This window comes from Melospiza melodia, chromosome 1 (assembly GCF_035770615.1).
Source record: "Melospiza melodia melodia isolate bMelMel2 chromosome 1, bMelMel2.pri, whole genome shotgun sequence".
Classification (NCBI taxonomy): Eukaryota; Metazoa; Chordata; class Aves; order Passeriformes; family Passerellidae; genus Melospiza; species Melospiza melodia.
In genome coordinates, this window is record NC_086194.1 from 3,589,904 (window position 1) to 3,616,314 (window position 26,411).

The 26,411-nt window shown below is 40.0% G+C and overlaps 2 protein-coding genes across 16 annotated transcripts in view; one reads left to right on the forward strand and one right to left on the reverse strand.

The window, feature by feature from the left end:
• Positions 1-11,279, forward strand: part of LOC134429018 (vasoactive intestinal polypeptide receptor 1-like) — a 30,565-nt gene extending 19,286 nt beyond the window's left edge. The window contains exons 6-13 of the mRNA XM_063176130.1: positions 905-1,037; positions 1,462-1,615; positions 3,736-3,796; positions 4,608-4,677; positions 5,201-5,292; positions 5,943-6,072; positions 7,371-7,412; positions 10,182-11,279. Coding sequence (XP_063032200.1) covers positions 905-1,037; positions 1,462-1,615; positions 3,736-3,796; positions 4,608-4,677; positions 5,201-5,292; positions 5,943-6,072; positions 7,371-7,412; positions 10,182-10,370 — 871 coding nt within the window. The 3' untranslated portion in view covers positions 10,371-11,279. The remainder of the gene's footprint in view (positions 1-904; positions 1,038-1,461; positions 1,616-3,735; positions 3,797-4,607; positions 4,678-5,200; positions 5,293-5,942; positions 6,073-7,370; positions 7,413-10,181) is intronic.
• A 2,478-nt stretch (positions 11,280-13,757) lies between these two features.
• ADCYAP1R1 (ADCYAP receptor type I) overlaps positions 13,758-26,411 on the reverse strand; it is a 159,664-nt gene continuing 147,010 nt past the window's right edge. For 11 of the 15 annotated variants that reach the window (XM_063173716.1, XM_063174702.1, XM_063174448.1 and 8 more), the window contains 3 exons: positions 26,218-26,347; positions 25,618-25,659; positions 13,758-22,425 (listed from right to left, as the gene is read on the reverse strand). In XM_063173716.1, the coding sequence (XP_063029786.1) occupies positions 22,216-22,425; positions 25,618-25,659; positions 26,218-26,347 (382 nt within the window). In that variant the 3' untranslated portion in view covers positions 13,758-22,215. The remainder of the gene's footprint in view (positions 22,426-25,617; positions 25,660-26,217; positions 26,348-26,411) is intronic. The other 4 variants (XM_063174788.1, XM_063174613.1, XM_063174530.1 and 1 more) reach the window with 1 other exon arrangement.

Sequence of the window (26,411 nt, forward strand, 5' to 3'; positions counted from 1 at the left end):
CCAGACTGCTCTCCTCAATTTGCCGTTTGTACTTTTTGAGCCTGAAGCTGCAATGGTGTCCTTGGTTCTGGGGCTGGAAAAGGATTGTTTTGTGTGACTGAACTGTGAGGAGAACTTGCTAACACTTAATATGAAGTTCAGAGTTATACACCAATGCAGTACAGAATCTGGAAAATATGAAAGCTAAAACTTAAGGCATCACAACCCCTTCCCTGGGCAGCCTGTGCAAGTATTGACAACCCTTTCCATAAAGACATTCTCCCTAATATCCAATGTCCATTTGGGTGACTGCCACAACCTGGGACCTTCTCCTCTTGTCCTGTCCTTGTTACCTGGGGGAAGAGCCCAGCTCGTTCTGGCTGTCCCCTCCTGTCAGGAGCTGTGCAGAGCCACAAGATCCCCCCTGAGCCTCCTGTTCTCCAGGCTGAGCCCCTTTCCCAGCTCCCTCAGCTGCTTCTCATCAGATTAATGCAGTTTAGGGCAAATTTTATTCAGTTTTATGCTCTGGAGCCATCCCATACTATGTGACTGACACCAATTCAATCCTTTCTTTGACCCAAAAGGGCCTGAAAAGCCTGATTCGAGCTTGTTTAACAAAAATGTTATTTAAAATAATTAAGAGGTATTATTATACCCAGCCTAACACTCCCACAGTTACTCTCTGCTTCTGGCATCTCCTTTAAATGTATGGTGATCCAAGGACAATTAACCTGGAATTTTTATTAGCTGAAGAAGGTAACAGCATCTCTGCTCCCTCATGTCTCTCTGTCTGCTTCTCAAATAGTGACAGATCATTTATTGCTTGGCAAGATTCCTGCAGTCTCGTGTGCTCTGTTGGACTTTTGATGAGACCCTGAGAAACGTCTATCAGAAAACAATTTTTATTTTCTCTTTCCATTGCCAGAAAATTCCACTGCACACGGAATTACATCCACATGCACCTGTTTGTCTCCTTTATCTTGAGAGCAGTTGCTGTTTTCACCAAGGATGCTGTTTTGTTTGCAGATGAAACTATGGACCACTGCCTCATGTCCACGGTACTGAACCTCCCCTCTCTCTCACCCTTGGCTGAACATTTAATTCTGCACCTGAAGGCAGCAGGGAGATATTTTCATCCTATTTCTCCTATTGCTAAAGCTGAAATCTTTAAGCAAACAATTTTATACAAGCCCAAAGACCAAGAGCTAAGGCTGCACTCAGCTTTGACATTTAGGTCTGTTGACTCTAATCAAGCTCTAACAATTTCTGCCAGTAAAGAATTTAATCTGTGAGATAAAACCTCACAATATTTCCCTTTCAAAAATCTAAAATAAAGTTAATTTAAATTATGAAGTCCTAAACATAGAGAAATGTTGTTGTTTCTTCATTCTTGTGTGGCAACTTTGAATTTTGCCTATGTTTCTATAGAAACCAGCCATAACAAGAGTAGACCTAAAAGTTTTTTTCCCTCTCCACTTCCAGGTTGCTTGTAAGGCTGCTGTGGCCTTCTTCCAGTTCAGTATTTTAGCCAATTTCTTCTGGCTTCTCATCGAAGGGATCTACCTGCAAACCCTGCTGCTGCTCACCTTTGTTTCCAACAAGAAGTTTGTGTGGTGGTTCATATTTACTGGCTGGGGTTAGTACTCCCTTTCCTCTCCTCAGTGTTTCTGGTTGCTCACAGAACTGGATAAAATCTGTGTTTTCAGGTGAAATGAGCCTGTCAAAGGTGACACTTCTCAGAGGGAAGTTGCCCTTTCGTCCAGTGCTGTTACATTAAAGTCACATCATTGTATTCCCTTTTACATCTCAGTTATTCCCTTCCAAAGTCACATCATTGTATTCCCTTTTCGGTTATTTGCACCATGGTGGTGAATAATCCAGTCCTCAAGAGGATGAGTGATATGGCTGGATAAAACCCTAGAAATATCTCGAATTCTTCCACTGACTAAAGAAGTTTGGGTGACTAAGTTGCCTTTTGTTTTTAGCAAGCAGAATTTGACAGATTAATCTTAAATCCTGTGAGTCCAGGCCTAGGAATCAAACAACTCTGTTTTTCTTATATTTTCAGAGATCTCTTGACTTTAAGGAATCTTTTGAGGTGATACAGCAATTGAAGTTATCTCTGGTACTCAGAATAGGAATGTGAAATAAATAGGATTTTTTTCACTGCTCAGAATTGTTGATTGTGACTCTCAGATATTCCCATGACTCCCCTTGGCTGGTCTAAAATGCAGGCACCCAAACTGAGTAGTTACAATGACAGTTTTTTTACTTAGAAGTGAAATCCAAATTATCCTGAATAAATATTAATTTATCCTTCACCTTTAGATTTTTAGACTTTATTTAATGTAATTAAATTTTTTTTTGGAGCTATTCCAAATAGGGTTGTCTGAAAGTAGACTCTCAGCCCTTGATTAATCCTGGCCAACTTGAGATAAGAAAGCAAACAACTCAATTAATAATGTGGTAATCCTCATCTCCTTCTGCAATCAGTGGAAGGTGGGAGATACCTCAGGGATAACTCTCATCTCAGGCGATGTGGAGGGAAATGTTTATTTTCATTAATTAAAAAGCCAGCTTGAATTTAACAAGGTCCCAGCTTAAAAGAGTTGAGCAAAGGGCAAAAGTTTGGAAGGGCAAATTCTGAGACCTTCCCACATGTCTCAAATGATACTTAGAAAGAAATTCCCTATATTTCTGTAGAATAATCAGTGAAAATGTCACCTGTTTCACACTAGAGTCCCTTTTGTGGCAGCTTTGAAAGTCACTTGGTCTATGAAAATTCAATTCCACAGGAGGAGAGAAAAAGCAATTTCTGCTTTATAGGCCTTAAAAAACCCCAGTCAAAAATGTAGGACAAAAGGGTAATCAGTGATAAAGCAAGGCTAGAAATCATGGATTCAGTTAAGTTTTCATGGAATTCTTATCAACTGATAGCTCTGGGGTGATTATAATCTTTAGGAAAAAACTTATGAACTCTTCCAGCTGCTGTACAGAGGGTGTTTGTTGGCCACAATCCACAAGATAAAAGAACCCCAGCTAAATAAATGCTTACTCCAGCTTCATAAGTGCTTGTAATTTCTATCCCAACCTCCAAGTAATTCTTTACATTTATTTCTGAAAAGAAAGTTACACGACATCCCCTCTTCTCCTTTGTTATGATTTCATTCTCCTGCCCTTTTATTCCTTTCTTTTTTTTTTTCCTTTCGCTGAACTGCAAATTAAATTCTTCCATGAAGTTATTGAAAATTGTCTGACCCATAAATTGACCTTTAATCCAACCTGCTGCACTGTGAACCTGTGGTGGTGTTTGCAGCAGTCCCAGGATGAGGGAAGAGAAATCTTGACTCCATGTTTCAGAAGGCCGATTTATTATTTTATGATATATATTATATTAAAAGAAAATTATATACTAAAAGAATAGAAGAAAGGATTTCATCAGAAGGCTAGCAAAGAAAGGAAAAGAATGATAATAAAATTTTGTGACTGACCAGAGTCCTGACACAGCTGGGCTGTGATTGGTCATCAGGAAGAAACAATTGACATGAGACCAATCACAGATGCACCTGTTGCATTCCACAGCAGCAGATAATCAATGTTTGCATTTCATTTCTGAGGCCTCTCAGCTTCTTAAGAGAAAAAATCATACGGAAAGGATTTTTCAGAAAATATGTCTGTGACATGAACCAACTGGAATAAGGATTCCATGGGACAGGATTTTCAAACCAATTCTTGTGTTCTTGTTGATTTACTCAGGAGCTCCCACTGCTGTGATGTTTGCTTGGGTCCTCACCCGAATCCATCAACAGAACACTGGGTAAGTCAGAGCTGGGATAAGGAACACAAAAAATCCTATTTTTTACAGTGTTCTGTTTTTCTGAGGGGGAAAAAAGATGTCTACAGAAAAAGGTAAGGGGAAAAAACTTTCACGATTCAAAACTGTACCTTTAATTTTTACAGTTTGTACATAAGTGAGAAAATAATTTAAGTCTTGTGATTTTTATGTCTATATGTGGGGTAAGAAAACCTGAGAATATCATATTAACTATTGAAATTTCATTTAAGTTCCCTATTTCCAGTCCTTGAAATAATTGTATTTCAAGAAAATTGCTGTTTCTGCATGAATTCAGCCATAAATAACTAACCCTAATTTCCTCAAACAAGAACTTCCCAAACAATTAACATTGTCTTCAGTAATTTCTTCTTTTGTTTCTATTAAATTATTTTATTTTCATCTCTGTCTTTTAACGTGAGCCCCAGATAGAAATATTGTTGCTGTAAGCTACCCTGAAGGCTTTCAGATCATTGCACATCAGCTGAAAAAGATTCTATTTTATACCCCCCTGCTCAGAACTCAGGAGAGTTGAATAAGAAGTTGACTTGGTAAGAAGAGCAGGAAAGAAGCTTAAAATTACAAATGTGTTTTTTTACTTAGCTTTGGTTCTTCAATCTGTGACTTTTGCTGATTGGATTTTCTTTAGATAAGACCACAGAGAAACCAAGGACATTTAGACAGTGATATAAACTTAGTGTCCACCACTTTCCTTTGCTGTGGCAGAAGTGCTTTTGTGTGTTATGGGAAGCTCCCATGGGACAGATGAAAAACCTGATTTTGTTTGTTGTTCCAGATGTTGGGATGATGATGAAAATGGAGTGGTGTTATGGATCATCAAAGGCCCCATCTTGCTGACTGTATTAGTAAGGTTTTTTATTTTCCCTTGAGTTTCTGCATGTAGGTAATTTTATCTAGTATGCTTCTAAAATGAGTTGTTTTGTTGGTAACTTAAGACAGAAAAATCTCCCTTATCCACAAATTTTTACCACCTGAATTTAGGGAGGGAGCAATCTGGTTTTTAGGTCTGTATCTGGTGTAATCCCTGTCATAAACAATGATGAGAACAGGGGCGACTTTTTTAGACCATTTAAAATCTAAATTTAAAATTCTGACCAGAAGTACAAGGCGTTATTATCAGACATAAAATGATATTAAGATGTGTTGGTCTACAGTAATTCAACATAACTTTCACCATATTTTATGGACAATGATATTTTGGTGGGAAATATAATTATTATTTGTAAAGCTATTGATCTGAGCTGAGAAGGGATGAGCACTGGTTTATAGCACTGCAGCTCCTAAAAGTGGGGATTTTTAGTTATTTGTATCAACTGAAGGCATGTCCTGGTTTGCAGTAAATTCACAGATTTTGTCTTGTCTTTACAGATTAACTTTATTATATTCATTAATGTGATCAGGATTCTAGTCCATAAACTGAAATCCCAGGAGGGAGGAGGGAGCCATTCAAGCCACTTTGTGTGAGTATTTCTGTGTCTTAGGACTGACCTGTTCTAACTGCTGCAAGAAATTTTTTATGGATAGGAGAACAGAATGTTCTACTCCTCTTCTAATGGAAAGAGAAAAAATGCCAATGTGAACTTTCTTTTTCATCCCAAATATCACATGTCGTTTTTATTTCAGGGCAAAAAGCGTGGCGTGCATATGTCAGGGACAAAGAGAAAAGTGAAATAATAAAGTATAAAACTTCAAAAGCTTGAAAGTGTAAACACCAAATGTCAGGTGATTAATCCATCTCATTCCCTGTCCTTTCCACACAGAGAAAGATGCAGTAACAGGATAAATTCTTCACAGTAACAGGATCAATTAAATAGAGAAAAAAGAAAATAAAATAGATATAAACAAATAAAATATAATAGATACAAATAAATAGAGAAAGATGCAGTTACAGGACTAAGCCTGGTCCTGGCTGTTTACAAACCCCTTACAACCATTGGGGATCCCATCGGTGCAGTCACAAGACCTTTCCATAACTTCTCCAAATTTCTTCATCCAAATGAGTGCTGCTGCCTCCATTTGGAGCTGCTCTCTGAATTTTAAAATATTCCTACATACAATTGCTGTCACTCATTCCCTGTTTCTAACAGTGCTTTAACTCTTGCTTTCCCAGGAGACTTGCAAAGTCCACGTTGCTGTTGATCCCCCTCTTTGGGGTGCACTACATTGTGTTTGCATTTTTCCCTGAGAGCACTGGGCTGGAGGCTCGGCTTTACATCGAGCTGGGCCTGGGCTCATTTCAGGTAAGATGGGCAAAAATTGAGCAGCCCTGAGATGTTGGGGCTGTACCACCCTGTGGTGGTGTTTGAGGGTCCCCAGGATGAGGGAAGAGATGAGAATCTTGACTCCATGTTTCAGAAGGCTGATTTATTATTTTATGATATCTATTATATTAAAAGAAAATTATATACTAAAACTATACTAAAGAAAGAGAGAGGAGACATCAAAAAGCTAGAAAGGAATGAACAATAAAATCTTGTGACTGACCAGAGTTCTGACACAGCTGGACTGGGATTGGTCATTAAGTAAAAACAATTCACATGCTGGGTAAACAGTTCTCCAAATCACATTCCAGAGGAGCAAAACATGGAGAAGCTGAGGTTTCTCAACTTGCCAGGAGAAGAAATCCTGGCAAAAGGATTTTTCATAAATATGTGAGTGACACCACCCCACTTCAGGCTGGTTATTAGAGCAGGATTTATTAATGCATCCAAATTCAATGCACACATCCCATCTCGCTCCTTCACGAGCTCTTCTGTTGTTTGCTCCCTTATTATGTGAAATCTCTGGGTCAGACTTTGTATGAATAATCACCAAATAAATAAAATATCTATGCTTATTGAATAACAATGACAGAACACTGCGATGACCAGTTTGTGGATTAAGGTGAACTGATTGAAAATGATTTTATATGTAATAATAACAAGAGGGGTGGTGAATAATAAGACATAACCACCTGCTCTGCCCTTACCCTTCAGGAGCAGTGAACCACGTTAATATCTCAGTGTTGATTTTGCTGTTCCACTGCTCAGAGCATGGATTTGAGAGGGTCAGGGCCTGTGTGGTACATTTTCTACCGAATAGCTGATTTATTTTCCCATCCCCTTTCCCCTGTACCCCACCACAACTTGTCCACATTGACATGTGTTGCAAATGATTCCTCTCCCATGCTTGCCTTATCTGAGGGAGAATTTGTTTGTAGGATACAGTGAACAGCAAGTTTCCCTTTTTTGTCTCTGGACAATGAAGAAATAATATTTATTGTATATAAATAAATAATATTTATTGCATATAATATATAAATATAAAAATATTATTTATTATAATAAATAATAAATATAAAATGTCACAAATCCACTGAAAAATTTAATTCTATTATGAAAACTCAATAAATAGTGTCACACTGCCTGAACTCCAATAGAAAACTGGGAAATCTGCATTCTTTGTTGTCTTACACGCACTGTGAATGAAACTTGATGTCTGTTACTGATTCCAGATTTTAAATCCATGTTTTTTCTCTCCCCTACCCTCCCTGTCCTAGGGTTTTGTTGTTGCTCTCCTGTATTGCTTCTCAAATGCAGAGGTGAGTAACAAGCACATGGGATTATCAAAACCTTTAAAACCCACAGTTCCCTCTCGTTTTTTAATTTCTTTTCCTATTTTCAGAACAGATCTGTCCTTGATCTGCTCCTGAAACCATGACATCCCCATATCTTTTTTTGTCCCTTGGTAGCTTTGTTGACTTTATTTGTATTCATACAGTTCTGGCAGGAGGACACAAAATAAACTTTGAAGCAATGACCCTTTAAAAAATGGTTGCTGAATTTCCTGTCAGGGCACTTTTCTCCTGATTTATGTTTGATAGCTACCATGATGATAGCTCAATGGAAAACGTGTAGAGCTCCTCACTTTCTCTAGATTTATTTTCTCCTGGTGACTTTCTTCATTTTCCCCTTCCCTTTCTTTTTCCCTTTTTCTCTTTCCTTTCCCCATCTCCCTTTACTTTTTCCCTTTTCCTTTTCCTTTTCCTTTTCCTTTTCCTTTTCCTTTTCCTTTTCCTTTTCCTTTTCCTTTTCCTTTTCCTTTTCCTTTTCCTTTTCCTTTTCCTTTTCCTTTCCTCTTCCTTTCCCCTTTCCTCTTCTTTCCCTTTTCCTCTTTCTCCTTTCCCTTTCCTATTTCTCTTTTTCCTTTCCCTTTCCCAGGTCTGCTCATGCAATCTAGACTTCTATTCAAATATTTTCTTTCCTGCTTTTATAACATTGGTAGAGTTTGGCTAAACACCCTACAGTAGAATGTAGTGACCCTATCATTTAAAAACCTCACTAAATTTGATGGCACTTTGCCCCAAAAGAGCAGAACAAACCAAAACTGATGAGAAAATGTAAAACTGCATCTCATCCTCAGAAAAGTCAATAAATGAGTTGAAAATGACACACTAATGGGGCCTCAGTCTCTGCAGTGGATTAAACTTGGACAATTCTCATAGAACATGGAATTATTAATGTTGGAAAAGCCCTCCAGGCCCCAGTTGTGCCCAATGCCCACCTTGTCCCCAGCCCAGAGCACTCAGTGCCACCTCCAGGGATGGGCACTCCAAACCTCCCTGGGCAGCCCCTGCCTAAGCCTGAGCCCCCTTTCCACGGGGAAATTCCTGCTGGTGTCCAACTGAGCCTCCCCTGGAACAACCTGAGGCTGTTCCCTCTCCTCCTGTCCCTGTTCCCTGGGAGAAGCGACCAATTCCCACCTACAGCCTCATCTCAGGGAGTTGTGGAGACCACGAAGGTCCCCCCTGGGCCTCCTTTTCTCCAGGCTGAGCCCCTCAGCTGCTCCTCCTGTACAGGATTTACTCCCCAATCCCTCCATCCCTTCTCTGGAGACACTCCAGCACCTCACAGGAATGGCTAAAAGGAGGTGCAAGTAACTCTACCTGAGAGTAGCTACCTATGAGTAATTCCTAAACTATGTTTGTTACTTAGGAAAACAATTTATTATGGCCATTCTGAGGGAGTCCCTTCAAGACTTAGCTGTGAATACAGAAAGCTCTACTTCCAACCTGCCTTCTGTATCACAGACTTCTTGCCAGCAGCCTTTTAATTGCTTCAACAGCCTTGTAATAGCTTGCATATTGTACCCCACGACACAGAAATGCAGTAGGTATTAAAAACAGGACAGGCAGAGCCTGATCTCTGGCCCCAGGATGAAGCTGGGTTGGCTTTTGGCTTTTTTCCACATTTCTTAGGGATAACTGCTCCTGGAGCAGCTTGGCCACTCATTACCACTTGGCAGTGCATCTGTTGTGGTTCCTTGCAATCATAAAAACTAATTATTATTTTCTCTCTGTGCGTTTCTTCAGTTTTGAGTGTCTGTGACAATGTGAGAGACTGTGCTGCTGCCAGGGGAGGTGTTATGAGTAAGGATGAAACTGAGGAGTGCTAGAGGGCCTTGAGTTTGCTAAGAATACTAGATTGGTGGAGGAAATGATACAACTGGAATTATATTCTTTCACCACTTACTAGCTATAAATTCACAATGTTCATACCTTTTCAGTATCTGCACACAACATGCCACAGTAGATCAACTTTTCATGAATGTTCAATAATTATGCAATGAATACTTCCATCTTCAAAGTTTTTGTTTTCTTATCTTTGAAAATGTTCACAAATTCTTCAGTGGATTCCTATTGCTGTCACAGCCTTTAGTCTCCTTTTCTACTTCAACAGGACCAGCATTTGATCCTGAAACCAGACCATTCATATTGCTTTACTTCTGACCACCCTACAGAAAGTAGAGCTTTCTGTATTTTCCTCAAGCAAAACAAAATTGGTTCCAAACAGCCTTTCACCATGAACACAATCCACTCTAAGCATTTTCTGTTCTGAGCTCCACTTTGAAACCTTATAACCTGACAATAAATCATATCAAAAATACAGGGTAGAAATTATGATTTTTCAGAAGACATACTGTGGGATTGCACTCAAACAAAACTTTCAAATTACATTTCTGAAGTAGATGACCTTTGATGACCTCTTATTTATTAGATTCTTGGAAGATCCAGAGACCCATCCATGAAATTGTACTCAGGGGTTGTCTGTGTGGTTAACAGGGAAAGTTAAGGCAGAATAGGGGCCTAAATATTGGAAGTGACCTGCCCTGATGGCCAAATGTACCTCTGCATGCCATCCTCTGATTTTTTGAAATTAAATATGTTTCTTTTCAAAAGGAGTAAGGGCAGAGATCAAGTTCTTCAAAAAATGTGTTAAGGCTTAATCCTGGCTTATCTGGGCTAAGTACTCAGGCAGACTTTTGGGCATATCCACTGTTCATTTAGCCTTCATTTTCTCTTTGTTTGTAGGTTCAAACTGAGCTGAAGAAGCAGCTGTGCAGGTGGCAGCACCAGGAGTACCTGACCTTCAGCCACAGGCACGGGGCTCTGTCCAGAGAAACCAGCCCAGTGAACTACGTCACCCAGCTCTCCCTGCTGGACAAGATCAGCCCCAAAAGGAGAACCTCCGTGCTCCAGGATGGTGTCACCACTGTCTGAGTCCAGCTCCAGTGGCTGGGACTCTGCAATGTTCCACCCATGAGGTGGCCAACTGGATCCTTGGTGGTCCCTTGTCAGGAGCTCTCACCCCTAATAATGAAGGGATGGGGCTATGTTTGGGCTATGAATGGTTTATTGCTCAGATAAACAACAGTCTCAGAGGCTGTGAGATTTTAGAGGAGCAGGCAGTCAGCCATAGCTCAGAGTAGTCATAATTTCTTTGTTACAAGACAATATAGAACTTTCTAATCCAACAGACAGTTGTTACAAGGTTTATTTTGATTTTTTGATCTTTACTTACTTCTCCTGAACTGCAGATGCTTTTATCCAATGGCTTCTGTCCCACACACATCAGCTTCTGTTATAACTTCTAAACTCTTAGTTTATCCTATACAACCACAGCCCTACATTATAAACCCTTCACCATCTTATCAATACAGTTTTTAACTTAAGGCATATTTTTACTTACAACTATAGAAACATAAGTTTATGATTTTTCTAAAATTGTTTATGATTTTTCTACTTAATGTCTGTGTACTTTATTTTTACATAAACGCAGCCATCCATTCACTCTCTGAGTCCCAGTATCAATTCAGCTTTAAAAACCCTGTATTCCGGTCCCTCAGTTTGCCCTGCTCTTGGTTAATTATTTAGGTCAGCAAATATTTGACTCCTGGAAATCTCTTTACTGATTTTAGGTGCTTCATCTCTAGTCCTATTAGAGCAGAGATTAATTGTCCAGGCTTCTATAAATGATTCTAATAAGTTATTTATTAATTAGGCATTTAACCCATCTGTTCCAATGCCATATGTTTCTTGTTATGAGTAATTTTGTCTATTCTGACCTTCTTATCAACTTTACTTGCAACCTCTGTTCCTGTGTTTTGTTGCTGAGCATAGTAATGAGAATTTGTATCCAAAATGTATGATGTACATCTATAAAATCCAAGTGGCAATTACAGCTGTTGTGACTTGTACATTTACTTCGTGTCAGTTTGGATATTTCATTTGAGTTTGTACATTTAATTTGTGTCAGTTTGAACGTTTCATTCGAGGCTTTATAAAATAAAAGGTTAATAATCCTGGGGAGTGCTAAAATTTCTTGCAGAAACATTTGATTTGGGCTGTGAAGAGAGCCCTGATCCCTTTTTGGTGACACACCTGAGTTCGAGGGGGTGGATTTATGAGTCGGGAATGCTTCAGGGGTATTTTGCTTTTTGGAAAGTTCGAGAAAGCAGCAGAATTGCTGCAAGCCGTGTTTAGCTGTGCTGTGTGTTCCGTGCGGAGCCACTGCCACCTCCTGGAGCTGGATGTGTGCAGCCACAAAACCAAGCAGGGCTCCCAAAGCTCCCCTGAGTGAGTTTTATACCACTCCCAAAGGGCAGCTGCGAGACACAATTAAATTACATCAGCTGCTTTCCTCTCTTATAATCCCCTGGTGTCTTTTGCAGAGTTTAACTCTACAGGAATTATTTTTAAATCCCTTTACAAATATATGACCCCCTGAAAAGGCCAAAATCTACTTTTTCCAGCTGTTTTTTAATGGTGTTGCAGCAAAACCAGTTTGTTAACTGAAATTTCTGAGTAGATTTTAAACTATGATAATTTCAGCATTTTTTAAAGGAATTTTTGATTGATTGGGCTCTAAATTAAAAGAAATCCTTCCAGCAGGCAGCTTTATCTATTTTGCACATTGAGAGCTTCCCTGAGGCTGCCTAACTCACCCAGAGCAAGAATTATGTGAGTATTTGAGGAGGATTTGTTCAATTGCAGAAAATACAGCTGAATTCAAGGCAGTTGCTCCTTGAAGTTTTCCTCATTGAAATCAGGTGTGTGGGGTTTGGAGCAAATGTGGTTTTGTGTGGTATTTTGTCTTTGAAATAGTGAATATTTACACAGGGCTTGTAGGGTGGCTGAAATACTTTGGAGGTGCTTTTTCTTTCTCTGTCTAAAAACATCACTTAGACTACATAAAGCATTTAGAAATTAGAGTTTTTGCAGACTCTCTGTTTGTTGTTTTTTTGTTTTGGTTTTTTTTTTTTTTTTTTTTAATTTGATTTCTGTGATTAGGGAGACATTGAGTGGTGCAGCTATTCTGCACATGGTGGGAAGGGGAGACACATCCTGTGCCCCATTTTCCAGAACTCAAAAAAAAAAAAAAAAAAGGGCTGAGGCTGCCTCAGGTCACAGAGGAAATCCATGTGAAGGGCATTTACCGTGGTTTGAAATGTAGCAAAAATAAAAATCTGTAGATCTGTCCTGTCCTTCCCCATTCCCAACCTGCCCGTGGCTCCCTTTGCTCCCTGTCCTGCCTCAGTGATGCTGTGGGGTGGTGATCTCCAGCCCTGATGCTCCCTGGCACATCTCTGACCTCAGTTTCACTAAAGGCGTGTCCATCTTCCCATCACAGCTCCAAACACCTGTACTTGGGCCCAACAATGAGTTAAATACGCAGTCTGTGTGGGGGAATCCATGAGGAACAGGCAAAGGTCGGTGGGAACTGATGGAGGGAGATGGGGGAAATATCAGAAATAGTTCATCTTCTGTGGAATCCTCTGTTTCAGGAGTTTGAATGGAATTCACGGAATTCACAGAATTCCCAGAATGACCAGGTTGGAAGAGACCTTCAAGACCATCGAGTCCAACCCAGCCCCAACAGCTCAACCAAACCCTGGCACCCAGTGCCACATCCAGGCTGTGTTAAACACACCCAGGGATGGGGACTGCACCACCTCCCCGGGCAGCCATTCCAGAACTTTATCACTCTTTCTGTGAAAAACTTTTCCCTGATATCCAACCTAAATTTCCGTTGGTGCAGCTTGAGGCTGTGTCCTCTGGTTCTGCTTTAAAAATTTTGACTTGCTGCTTTAAAAACTACCCTGATGATCAAACTTTTCAAGTTTGCTTTGTCTATAAAATAAAGGAAGCCTTGAAGCACATTTGGTGCTACAGAGATCTATTTCTACTTTCAGCTACATCTTTGTTTGAGGACAACAGAATTTCTGCTCCTGTTTACACCCTGTAGGAATAATATTTAGTCCCCTGTGGATCAAAGCCAGAGGGTTGATCAACAGGGGACTAAATATTTAGAGAGTTTTTAGAGAGTGCGTTCCATTTGGTTTGGTGATCTTGGCCCACAGTCCTGCCTGATAATGGTGCAGGGAGATAAACAGCAGTGGTTTATGGAGAAGGAACACTGCATGGCAAAGATTTCACCCCTGGTTGATCCAGGAGTGACTTTGCCAGAAGATTCCAGGGTCTCCTTCCCATGAAGAAGCCAGTGAACCCTTTTAGCCCAAAGAGCTTCTGCTTCAGGAAAAGAATACACTACCCTGTAAGTTCACAGACAAAAAGTTCTCTTTGGTGCAATTTTATATCAGAACAGACTTTTACAAAATGATAATACATTTATTGTGTCATCTACAGCAGTATACATGTTAAAAACAATTTCTCAAAACACAAAAAAGGTTAGAAAGCAGCAGTTGATATCTGTGTTTCCACCTCATAACAAAGCTGAATAACCCCAGATCCCATTACCAATGAAACCAATTTTGACCAAAAAAGGTCAGTATTAGACCCAACAGGCCAGTAACTTTGTACCTTGACACAGTCAAAAGCCAAAATACAGCTTTCCATCCAACAACTTGGTTCTTCTCAGAGCTATAGCAGGTTGCATTGCCACTAAATTGACAAGGAGAAGGGAAAGAGAATGAACACACCAAATATTTGTTTTTTTACAGATTATACTGATACACAAAGGCCTCTTGAGACTTCTCTGCAAGCACAAAGTCCATTGGGAAAGGCATATGCAGAAGCCTAGGTAATTTCAGACACTGAAGAGTGTCATATCACACAGTGTCATATCACACAGTAATTCTTCACATGGATGAATTCCCCAAAAGAAAGCCAATGGGAAATTGCAGTTTGAATCATAAGAAGGTGAAAGACCATGAGGTTCAAAACATTGTTCAAGCTCTGCTGGTGTGTTTTCATACACAAAGTACAATGTGTATTTAGCTGAACTTAGCTCTTTAGTACAGATATACACGGAGCATCATCAACATCAGAGCATCCTCAGCTGCTGCTGCATCCTCCATATCCTCCTACCTAGTTCTTAAATGCAATTCTGAGCTGGTTGCATGTGCCTGACTGCTAAAATCAGAGGGTAAAATCCTTTCTGTTATATTTTTTTTCACTGCATGTGCACTGTTGCTATGTTTTGTTTCTGGACACAGAAGTGCTGGCTGTGTGGACAGAATCTGACAGGGAGAACAAAGCATCCTAAAACTCTCCATAAGAGCTCCTAACTCTTTACCAGGCATCCACCTCCCCCAAATCTGGTCGGTAATACCCAACAGGAGCCACTTTTCAAGACCATCATTTCTCAGCATGCATGAGACAAAACAATAGTGATTGGGCAAAGTTGCCAGGGAAAATCAATTTCTATCTCGGCCTCCCCAGGGTCAGCATCTGTCTCTAGTCTGGTCAGGGAGATGTCCTGGAGGAGAGAAACAGCCAATTGCAAAGTGTGAATCATCTCACCCTGGAGCAGACATTAAAACTTTTTGATGCTTCTCCTCTGAAATTTCTCATTTCTCTCTAGTGACCAAAAAGGCAAAGTGCAGAAACCAGATTAAAGGAAGAAATCTTCCCTTTTGGTGTCTAAGTGATGTGGGTGTGTCCTTAGACTTCTGCTCAAGATCTCTTCCAGAGGTTTGGCTCTGAGCCAGAATAACTCATGCCAGTAGTGCCAGATGTTGAAAGGGGCACATCTAATACAGCCCTGAATATTCAACTGCTAAGGAAGAAAACTACTTAAGAACAGATATTTGGCTGTATTTTTTCATTATGTTTTCACAGCTGCAGAAAAAGAGTCTAAGGAACCACTGAGATGATAAAGTCTGAGTTTAGACCAAATCCCACTATGTGAATTTATATATTTCCTAGATATCCACAGATATGACTTAGGAGCTACAGCAGACACTAAACCTGTCAGGCAGGATCCCATGTGGTGTCCAAAATCCTGTTCTCACCAAGCCTTTAGACCTCCCATGCTGTGGTCACAGAAAAACAATATTAATAATATGAGCTCACCTTGCTCTGGAACCTTGCCCCATGAGAAAGATCTTGGAACAAAAGAGAAGGTCTGGTATTGTGAAATCACATAACTTATGGGGAAAATTCTAATTTATTGAATGTTTTAGGTTTTTGATTGTGGAATCACATAATATTATGGGGAAAATCTTAATTTATTGAATTTTCTAGGTTTTTGATCAGTGGGAGCCTTTGCATAAATACAGAAAGGGCTAAAGCTCTTCAATAGCCTTAAAGAATCTATTGCTATACAAAAAATGAACTTAATTTCCTTAAAAATCATCTATGGACAGTTCAAAAATAATCTCTGGGCTCTGATGCCTCCAACTAAATAAATTTCACAGACTGAAAACCTCTGACATGGGCAATTGTTTCTGAAACCCTCTTGAAACCCAAGTTCAGATACCAAGGCAGGTAAAGCCAATTAAATTAATGGGCTTTGCATTAATTTTATTCAAAGCCAATTAAATTAATGGCGTTTGCATTTCTTTTGTTGCTACTGTTTGTTAAATTCACTGTGAACAAATTTTTTTTTCTGCTATAACTCTGAAATTTTGATATCTAATTTCTGTCAGGACTGGGCTGGAAAAATAGTGTAAAGTTGGATATTTGTATGGTTCACAGGTCAGATTTAGTAGAGATTTAGTAGTAGTGTCAGACAAAAGCACTGAAACCTCCCAAACTGACACCATCAGCATATTTCAACCTGTTTTAATCATGATTTCTTGCAGCATTTTGACTGAATGTGTGTCACATCTATTGGTTTGGAAAAGCTTCCCTTGCACGATTATAACTGAAAACAGAAAAGCAAAATATTGGAGTTATTTTCCTTTTAGGTTTGGCTGAACAAAAATTGCTCAAACCCCAAATCTCATTTATACATTTTCAAGAACTGGAAATATTTTTCTTAATTTTTATTTTTCTTTTCTTATTTCCTTTTCCCCCAGGATGCTTAGCCAGCTGCTTCCAGGTAATTTTCCTGCTATTTTTAACAAATCCATGTCTGCCTGTATTTGGTTCTTTGCACTGGTTTTGCTGCCCAAATTTGGATTAGAGCTGAGAGAAACGCAGCTTAATAGCACGACTATTTTTAGTCTTATCTTGCAGCTGTGTGATCAAAGACAAACTGGAGACTTCATCTGAAATAAAGCTGTTTATATCTCAGGAAAAGAGAAGGAAACTGGAGGCAAGATCAGTATGACAAGGAATCCAAGTGAGCCAGGAGTTAGTTCAACTCCAGGTTCAGATAAAGGATTTTTAACTGCTAAAAAAGTTTTACAGTAACTTTCCAATGGGAAGAGAAGGTGAAAAAATGGTGCTGAATTTGAAAAGGAGAGGTGATCAGTTTAGGAATGGGAGTAAAATAATATGAAAGTAATGCCAATTAAAGAGGTTCCTTCATTTTGAGTGAATATGTTTTGTTCTTGGTCATTTTTGCTTTGCCTGTTTTTAATTACTGGTTTCTTCTGTCTGTGGGGCTTTTGGAAAAAAACCTGAATTTTTGAGCTGACCAGAGGTTCCTTCATATGCAAGCACTGGATCTATCCTGCTAGGCAGAAGTGGAATTTCATTCACCTTTGACATGAAAATATTATGAAAAGCCACAATTTTAATAATAAATAGGCAAGGCAAAAATTATGGTAACGAATCCTTGGAGGATCGGAGTCTCACAGTCAGGTTTTTAGCACGAGTCCAAGAAACTCTCTCTTGTGTCCCATTCTGGTCCTCAAAATGCAAGAAAGTGGCCAGACTGGAGAAGGTCACAAGGAGAACCATTAATATCATCAGAGCATGGACAATGGGGGCAGTGAAGGAAAACTAAGGGAATTTCTCCCTGGAGAAAAGAAGCCTCAGTGGCCACCTCACCAAAAAGAGTGGTCAGAAAGAGGATGAAAGTTCTCTTTTCCACAAGGATCCACGTGGAGAATACAAGGGCGACAAGCTGCACCAGGAGAGGGATCATCTTGATATAAGAAAGGAATTTTTTTAGAGTGCGAACATCCATTCATGGGAAGAACCTCCCCAGAGATGAGGTGTGGTCCCTGTCAAGGGAGGCTTTCAAGAGGTGACTGGGCAGGGTGTGGGATAAACTCATCCTGGCTCCCTTTCTCATGAAAGGTTGGAGCAAATTTGTCATTCAAGGTCATCAACCAGCCTTGGTTGTTGGTTCTATGAACTTCATTCCCATTGATGATGGAGAGAATCCAGGGAGAGTCATCTTTGCAAAGGGAAACTCAAATTATCAGTTCATGGACACTTCTGCTTGTGATTTAGCCTTGTCATTGCACTGTTCTTAAGGTGCAATGAGAGACAGATGCTGAAAGGCAGCAGCCAAACACCCAAAAAAGTGTCTGGATTTAACTTCCAAACTGCATTTTCCTCTGGACTCACCTACCTTCATCCCTTCTCCCACCACCCCATTTTAATACCTGGTTTTCAAATGCAAATATTTAAATAATGCAGAGGAACTTGAGTGGTTTTCCTCTATGATTCAAAACTTCCCAAAACTAAGCATTTAAGGTTCTTTCCCTGGGCTCTGAGTTCCAGAAATACTAAAAGTGACAGGAAAAGGAGGTGACATCACCATGCAGCAATGGAACAGCCTCATCCTTTACAATCTAGGTTGTAGTTTTCATTTTTGGGATGTGAATTGTCCTGCAGTACCAGCACTCCACACTGACAAGTCAATAATCAAAACAGTGGTTAGATACAGTAAATAGTCACAAAACCTGCAGCACAAAAAAGTTTTCTGTACATTTATAAAAGCAAAATAAGAAAATTAGACAGGAAATACATTATGGACATGGTAGAAAAAATGGCTCAAGGAGCACTGCACACTGTTTTTTTTTTTGTTTGTTTTGTTTTAATTGTGTACTGGTTTTAATAACACAGCCTTTCTAGCTCCAAAATATATTTCACAGTGAAAAAATCAAACAAAGCACTGTTACACTCGGTTGATATTTACACACACAGAGAAGCAAACTGCCTGTTGGATTCTTCCCTCCTGAAACAAATGGAAAATCAGCCCCTGTGGGGTGGCCACGCCTGGCCAGCACCTGCAGCTTACATTCAACAGAGAGATTTGTGGAGAGCTCATTGGTGCCATGGCATCAGAGTCTGGATCCCATAACTGTGCCCACATCCAGTGTGACCTGTCCCTTCCAGGGACACTGGGAAAGTTCCAGTGACTCGGGAAAAGCCAAATCTGCCAGTGCATCGACACTTTTATTCAGAGAAATAAAATCATAATAGGTTTTGCTTTTATTTTTTTTTTTTTTTTTTTTTTTTTTTGTGTAACATATTTTCTATTTAATATGTCGAAGATCCCATTTCTTCTGCTAAATTCATTGCTGGTGAACAGATTCAATTTTTCTACTGAACAATAAACACAATGTCTACAACAATAGAAATTTCCCCTCCACTGCTCTCCAAACTCCTGAGCATTGGCTCAAGGAATTAAGGAGCAAATCCAATTTTTCACAATTTTTCCATCCTTGGACTCTCTATGTGGGACCATCAAAAACTAATGGTAATAGCAATGTGCTGAGGCCAAATCCCAGTTCCAGGTGAAGCAGTTTATTCTTACAATAACAGCAGTTTTTTCTGTACTGGTTTAATTTAGCTGAGGACCTGGTCTCCAGTGTGCAGGGTCAGAGGGTGGTTTTGGTGATGTGGACATTTGCCCACAAGGCACTGGACTGAGATCCACCAACTCAAACTGCAGAGCACTCTAGGATGGCCAGGAAAACACAAAACCCAGATGTAAGCTCAGAATAATTTCAAAAACAGCAAAAAAAATAAAGATTCAAACAGCTTCTTGCTCTGGGCTGAAACAAGAAAAAGTCTCCAGCTAGAGGCAGATATTTGACATCTTTTTCTCCACAATTCTAATTTAATAATGTTCGAAAACTGGCTAATGGCCATTCATGCAAAAATAGCTTCTTTTTATTTTTCTTTTAATAATACATTTACAGTGTTGGCAATATAATCCTTGTGAAAACCCATCCTACAGAAAATTGTCAAACATGCATTTACCTGATAAATCTGCCTTTTGCCAAATTTTTCTGGACAGCAAAGTACCTGATTCCCAAAGAAACATTCTAAAATAGCATTAAGAAGCATCTGAAGAAAGACAAAGGGCCAATCTATCAGTTAAAAACACTTTGACTTTTGCAGAGAGCTGGGAAGAGGGAAACAAATTCTGCTCTCAGAGCAGCAAATCAGTGCCGCAGACTTGGGGGAAAAAAAGATGTTTGGATCATATAAATCCCATTTATGAACCTGGAGTGCAATGGAAGTGGTTTCAGCTGTTTTGCTGGTCTTCTGTGCCACAGCAGATTTCACATGACAGGGCTGTCCCCATCTCCTAAGAGCATGATCCTGTACCAATATGACCTCAAAAAACATTTCTGTCTGTTTTGAATTAAATTTACATTCATTGAGATGGCTCCAGCCAAGAGCAGAATATTCCCATAAAGGATTATATAAGTGTTAAGTATTATTATAATTATTATTTCTTTCACAACTTTCTGAGACCTTTCTTTTTTTCTCCTTTTAAAAATAAGTAAACTAGGATTATCTTTAAAAATCTCTGCTTAAAATGACATCAAAACTCTTTTTTTCTTTTGTACTTAAACTAACAAAAACCAGTGAAATTAAAAGCTCACACTCAGCTGACACTAATATTCCAAGTATTTCACTTTTTTTTCTGTTTTTTAGTTTATGATCATGTCAACTAACACCAAAGAACAAGCCTGAATTTTGAATTTCCTGGTTACTATTAGTTTCAGTTCAAAACTTCACATTTAAAATGCCATTTTCATCTTTGTTTGTAATATATGCATACACATACACGCACATATATATATATTTGATATATATATATATATATTTCTCAGTTCATAAATTCATAAATCCAAGGTGAAGGGAGCGCTAGGATGGCCCTCCAGGCCTTTCTTTTTTGCGCTGTATAAAGATTCTTAAGAATTGACATCATCGACATTGGGTTGAAGTAGATTTGTAGCAGTCGTGGCTTTAACTACAAGGCAAAGGTTGAAAGAACATTCGAGTTCCTCTCTAAGAAAAGCAGTAAGACCATTGGTGGTGAAACAAACAGAATATCCCAAGAGAGAGAGAGAGAACTGCCAGGTGTGGGAAGTCATCCAAAGTCTTTATCCTTTCCTTCCGTGCCATCCTAGTTTTCGGTTTAGTTGGTTTTATTCCTCACCAATTGCAGGTGATTTTTTTTTTTTTACCTTCCAGGGTGATCCCACCAGGTCCTTCTCGTGCCTCTTTGCTCTGGCAGGGAAGAGTCAGCACTCAGAAGTCAACCAGGTTGCAAAAGCACGGCACTCTGTGTGACAGCACTGCCCCCAAAGCCACCAAGGCCATGTGTGGCCACTGGAGCAGAAGGTTCAAGATCATCTGGAGGGAAAGGCCACCCTGGAACTGCCTCTTGCTCTTAAGGTGGGAGGGGAGGGACAGTTATTTGTGATATAAAGAGTCCAAATGATCAATCTATCAATCGATGCCAAAAATAGAGCTATATCTCAACTGCATGGCCCTTTTAGAAAATTCACAGCTTAGCGAGAACAGAAAGCATTGCTGGGAGCGTCCCTGGGTATGGTAAGCACAGCGGATCCCACTGCTCTTGCCTGAAGTTCCTGCACTGATGTGCAGTTTGGTGTTGGCACAGCTGTTCCTCTAAATCCATCGAGGACGTCTGAATCCAGCCATGAGCTCAATTTTCTGGAGATCCTCCTGAATCAAGCTGGATTGATCAACCCAAGCACGTTAGCTCCATCCTAAGACTCCAAAGAGAAACACTGCGGAAATTCACGTGCCAAAAGACAAGGACAGGCTAAGACATGTCGGACTGGGGAAAAACAAAAAATAGGCAAATCCAACCCAAAATGGAAACCAAGTGGAAAAATTACTCCATTCACAGAGTAGGATCAGTTTGGCAGCCAAGGATCACAACTGCACAGCAATCACTTGTTACTTTGGACGGACACGGATTACTCGCAGATGCTCTGAAATGGGAATAGTTGAGTGGGTGGGTTTGGCCTCTTGTTTGTCTTTTAAACATTCTCCATTAATGGCCTTGAGTAGAGCTGGGTATTTACAGTGACTGTTAAAAAGAGATATTTACACATTTCCTTTGTTTTTTCACCTCTGGGGAGGACAGGAGAGGAGAGGAGAAAAGAGAAGGAAAGGAGAAGGAAGGGAAAAATGAAAGGAGAAAGAAAAGGAAAAAGGAAACAAAAAGGAAAACAGAAAAGGAAAGGAAAAAGGAGAAGAAAGGAGAAGGAAAGGAGAAAAGAAAAAGGAAAGGGAAGGGAAAGGAAAAAGGAAAGGAAAAAGGAAAGGGAAGGGAAAGGAAAAAGGTAAGGAAAAAGGAAAGGGAAGGGAAAGGAAAAAGGTAAGGAAAAAGGAAAGGAAAGGGAAAGGAAAGGAAAGGAAAGGAAAGGAAAGGAAAGGAAAGGAAAGGAAAGGAAAGGAAAGGAAAGGAAAGGAAAGGAAAGGAAAGGAAAGGAAAGGAAAGGAAAGGAAAGGAAAGGAAAGGAAAGGAAAGGAAAGGAAAGGAAAGGAAAGGAAAGGAAAGGAAAGGAAAGGAAAGGAAAGGAAAGGAAAGGGGAAAGGAAGAGGAAAGGCAAGGAAACGAGACCTGCACCACCACCAAAACTATTATTTCATTTTTTTCTTTTTCAAGGGATGGTTTTTGGTTTGCTCGTTGGTTGCTTTGCTCTCCTCAGCTGCTCATGTCGCCAGGTTCTCTGCATTTATGCTGGACATCCGAATCTGAGAGCTGCTCTTGCTCAGAATGGAGAGTTGTGTCCCCCCGTTCACTCCGCTGCTCGCTAGAGAAGGATGGCGATGTTTGAAATCCACAGCAAAATACCGGTTGACTTTCCAGCTCCTCCATTTTCTCTTTATTTCTGATTGCACCTTTAGGGAGAAACTTCAAAAGGTCATTTTTTATGTACTTAGCCGCTCGAGGACATGCTGACAAATTATCAAGATTAGAAAAAACCCCACAATTCGACAGAACTGGTTTTAAGGTTTAGTAAACCAGTTATTTATTATTAAACTCTTCTGTTCAGCAAAATCTGAAATTACTTTCCATGGCTGGAAGAGGTCTGGGCATGTAGTGGGGAACTACAGCCCAGCCCAGGTTCTGTATCTGACTTCAGATAATTTAGGATCAGCCCAGAGGTGCATGGAAGACCTGATCAACACCACCTGGAGAAAAAAACAGCCTGTTTTCATCATTGGCCAGTACCAAAGACACAGCAAGGAGCCAAAGAAACCAGCAATCAAAAACACTGGATAATATTGAAACACCCTGTCCTCAGAGGCAGCTTCTCTCACCTACCATTAATGGATGTATGTTTACACAGAATTTTGCCTCTTGCTTTCAGATCCTCCCCAAGCAGAGCAGCTCTGGGATTAATGCACATTTGTGCCACCCTCCTTTGCTTGAGAGGTTATTTTTTTATTGGCACCCACAGTAAATCAAAGGTAAAACAACCCAAGGTCAGAAGTTCAATTAGGCAATAAGTAAATAATCCCACAGTTTTTCTACTTTTCACTCATTACCAGTTTGCTGGCAACACTGCTTGGGGGTGCACAAGTGTATAAATAGATAAAGTAGTAAAGATTTAATATAAGAGAGGTTGTAGTAGCTTGGACCAACATTTAATTGATTACTCATCCCTGTATCATATTTCTGAATGAAATAGTGTAAGAACAAGGAAATATGTGGAGATGTTTTCCCAATATAATTTTCCAATCTCCAATGAGCTGCTGTGTCAAAGATGTTTGTCTTGTCTGTAACAGACATTGATGAATTTTCCTGGATTAATATTGTCAAAATGAATGAGCATTAGTCAAAATGCTAAACAAGGGCTTCAATTGTATGGACAAAAACTACAGGGAGGAAAAATCCAACTGGAAAACTTCTAAGACCTACAAATTCCTATTTGGGTTAAAGTTATCTAAAACATAGATATATTAAAAATAGATAGAAAATTGAGTTATATTTTCTCTGTAAAAAGGAAATAGCGTTTGAATCTGTAAAAATGTGCTATTTCCAACATTTTCTTGCTGTAGGAAATTTAGTGAAGGCACAAGACATCCTCTAATTACCATTTTCTGATATCTTGAGAGGGGAAATGGCTTTAATTAACCTGCTTGTGTTGGTTTGGCAAAGAACCACCTCCCCCACTCCTTCCAAGGGGCTTCAGGAGATCTTGACTATGCCCATGAGCAAAGGCAACCCATAAGTTTATTTTACGAGCTTGGAGATTACTGTGGTTTATCTGAGAAGGAATCACTAGGATTAATGAGTTTGAGACCTCTTTGTACAAGAGATCAGCAATGCCAGGCTATACCTGCAGTCAGCCCCCTTGAAAAGAAGAAAATAAAGTGATTTTACTGTTGGGCTGCACAAGAGATGTGTAGCAATGGAGGAGAGAACTCCACTCAGAGTTCATGGAAGTTCTAGAGTTCATGGTTCTAGATGTTCATGGTTCTAGAGTTCATGGATGAACTCTAGATGTTCCATGCTCCTCTTAGGGCAACACTGAGCAGGGAACCCTTTTCCATCAAGTTAGAAAACAATTACCCCAGCTATTCAGTCAGATAAACAGGCAGGGAAATGCAGATTGGAACAGGAGAACCAGAGGAAACCACAGATGTGGCCAGCAGCAGTTGCCATGTGCTGAGAGAAGTGTGAGGCTTGCAAGGCACCCAGGTGGTGTCTGGGGGGTGGCTCTGGGCATCTGACACCCCTGGGCTGTGTGTGTGAAGGGGGGAAGGTGGCAGGGCTCAGGAGAGAAGCTGGCACAAGTTGGGTGGTGCCCAAGAAAACTCAGCCTTCAGTGGAGGGTTTGACATTGTTCTCCTCAGCCTTTTCCTAGGAAAGCTGTAAAGATTTAGGGTGGGTGGATGATCTGCAAGAGGGGAAGGAGACCACACTGAGAGGTGAACAATTGTTTTTTATTTAGCCTGGCACCTTATCACTTCATGGTGTACTTCAGGTATTGATATTGGACCCCACACTTTTCCACACAGAGCATGGAATGGTTTGGGTTGGAAGACACCTTAAAGGTCATCTCCTTCCACCCCCTGCTACGTGCAGGGGCACCTTCTACTACCCCAGTGTGGCACTCACATTCTCTGGAAAAATCCCTTCACCCAGGGTTTTTCTCCTGGGAAGCTGAAAAGCCTCAGAGAAAAGGAAAACAATTCTTATCTCATTTGCTTCTCCTGTGTTGTGCTCACATGTGGAATGTGTTTGGAGATTGTTTAGCCACAGGTGATTGTTCCATTGGATTCTGCTGTGAGTTGTTTTCACTCTTTGGCCAATCAGGGCCAAACTGTGTCAGGGCTCTAGAAAGAGTCAGGAGTTTTCATTATTATCTTTTCAGCATTGAGTAAGTATCCTTTCTGTATTTTTTAGTATAGTTTAGTATAGTATTCTTTAATATACTATAGTATCATAAAGTAATAAATTAGCCTTCTGAGAACATGGAGTCAGATTTATCATTCCTCCCTTCATCAGGACATTTCCCAGCAAATACAATATTCCAGGCTGCTCCCAGCCCTGTCCAACCTGGCCTTGGACACTTCCAGGGATCCAGGGGCAGCCTCAGCTTCTCTGGGCACCCTGTGCCAGGCCCTCACCATCTTCTGATGAATCTCAGATTGAAAGCACCATCACCAGTTTGGCTGATGGTTCCAAACTGGGGTTGACAGAGACATGACAGACCTCTTAGAGAGAGCTGAACAGGCTGGGAGAGTGGGCTGGCAAGAAAAGGGCAAAATTCAACAAAATCAGTGCAAAATTTTGTGCCTGGGATGCCATTTCAAGATAGACCTGTCCATATCCTACCCCTGTCAGGAAGCCTCAATATCTGAGCCATCATCTCTGGTAAGGCCAATGTTTTGGTTTGATAAAGACATCACAAATCCTTTATGCTTTCCTTTTTTTTTTTTTTTTTTTTTTTTTCTGGGAATTGTGAGATTCAGACTAAAGTATCAGGGATTATGGTAGATGAGAGTTAGAATGGACAGTTGGAACAGCAGTTACTCCCACAAGAAAATGGGATGTGGGTGACAAGTGAAGGACATTTAATATTAAAAATCTTACCTCCCCATTCAAGAAGCAGTAGAGAACAGCAACAACAAAACCCTAGGGAAATGGGAGAGGAAAAAGAAAAGTAATTAAAATCCTGAAGGAATGACAGAAAATTGTGGTATTCACAATCTCTGAACAGAGAGAGACATAATTCTCTCTCCCAGGGCTTTTCCTGGAGAAGCAAAGAGAGAAGAAGAGAAAACAATTCTTATCTCTATTTGCTGCTCCTGTTGTTTTTGCACATGTGGAATGTGTTAGGAAGATTGTTTACCTGAAGGGATTTGTCAATTGGATTCTGCTGAGGATTGTTTTGTTTCCTTGGCCAATTGGGTCCAAACTTTGTCCTGGCTGTCTCAGACAGTCATGGATTTTTCTTTAGTATCTTTTTAGTATAGTTATAATATAGTATTAATGTAATATAGTGTTGTTTTAATAAAGAGTTCGATAGAAAATAGCTGGAGTTAAAAAAACACAACAAACAACCCCAAAATCCTGATATACAAAACCTACACGTAAATGAGCAAAGGCACACTCTGAGAGCTGTGCATGCAAAGCAGTTATAAAAAACCAGAAGTTTGGTTGTAAGGAAAGCTGAATTCAGTGTGTAATCACCTGGAAGGATCCCAGTCCCAGTTCAAACACCAGCCTCTCCCTCTTACTGACATTCTCAGGAGAAAAGGCAAACACCGTGTAGTGAATTCCAAACAAAGGGATCAGCAGCAGGGTGGAGCGAGCCAGTCTCCTGTCACAACAGAGGGAAATAAACTTTAATGCAGCCTTGCAATTAGCAACCTGCACTTTAATTA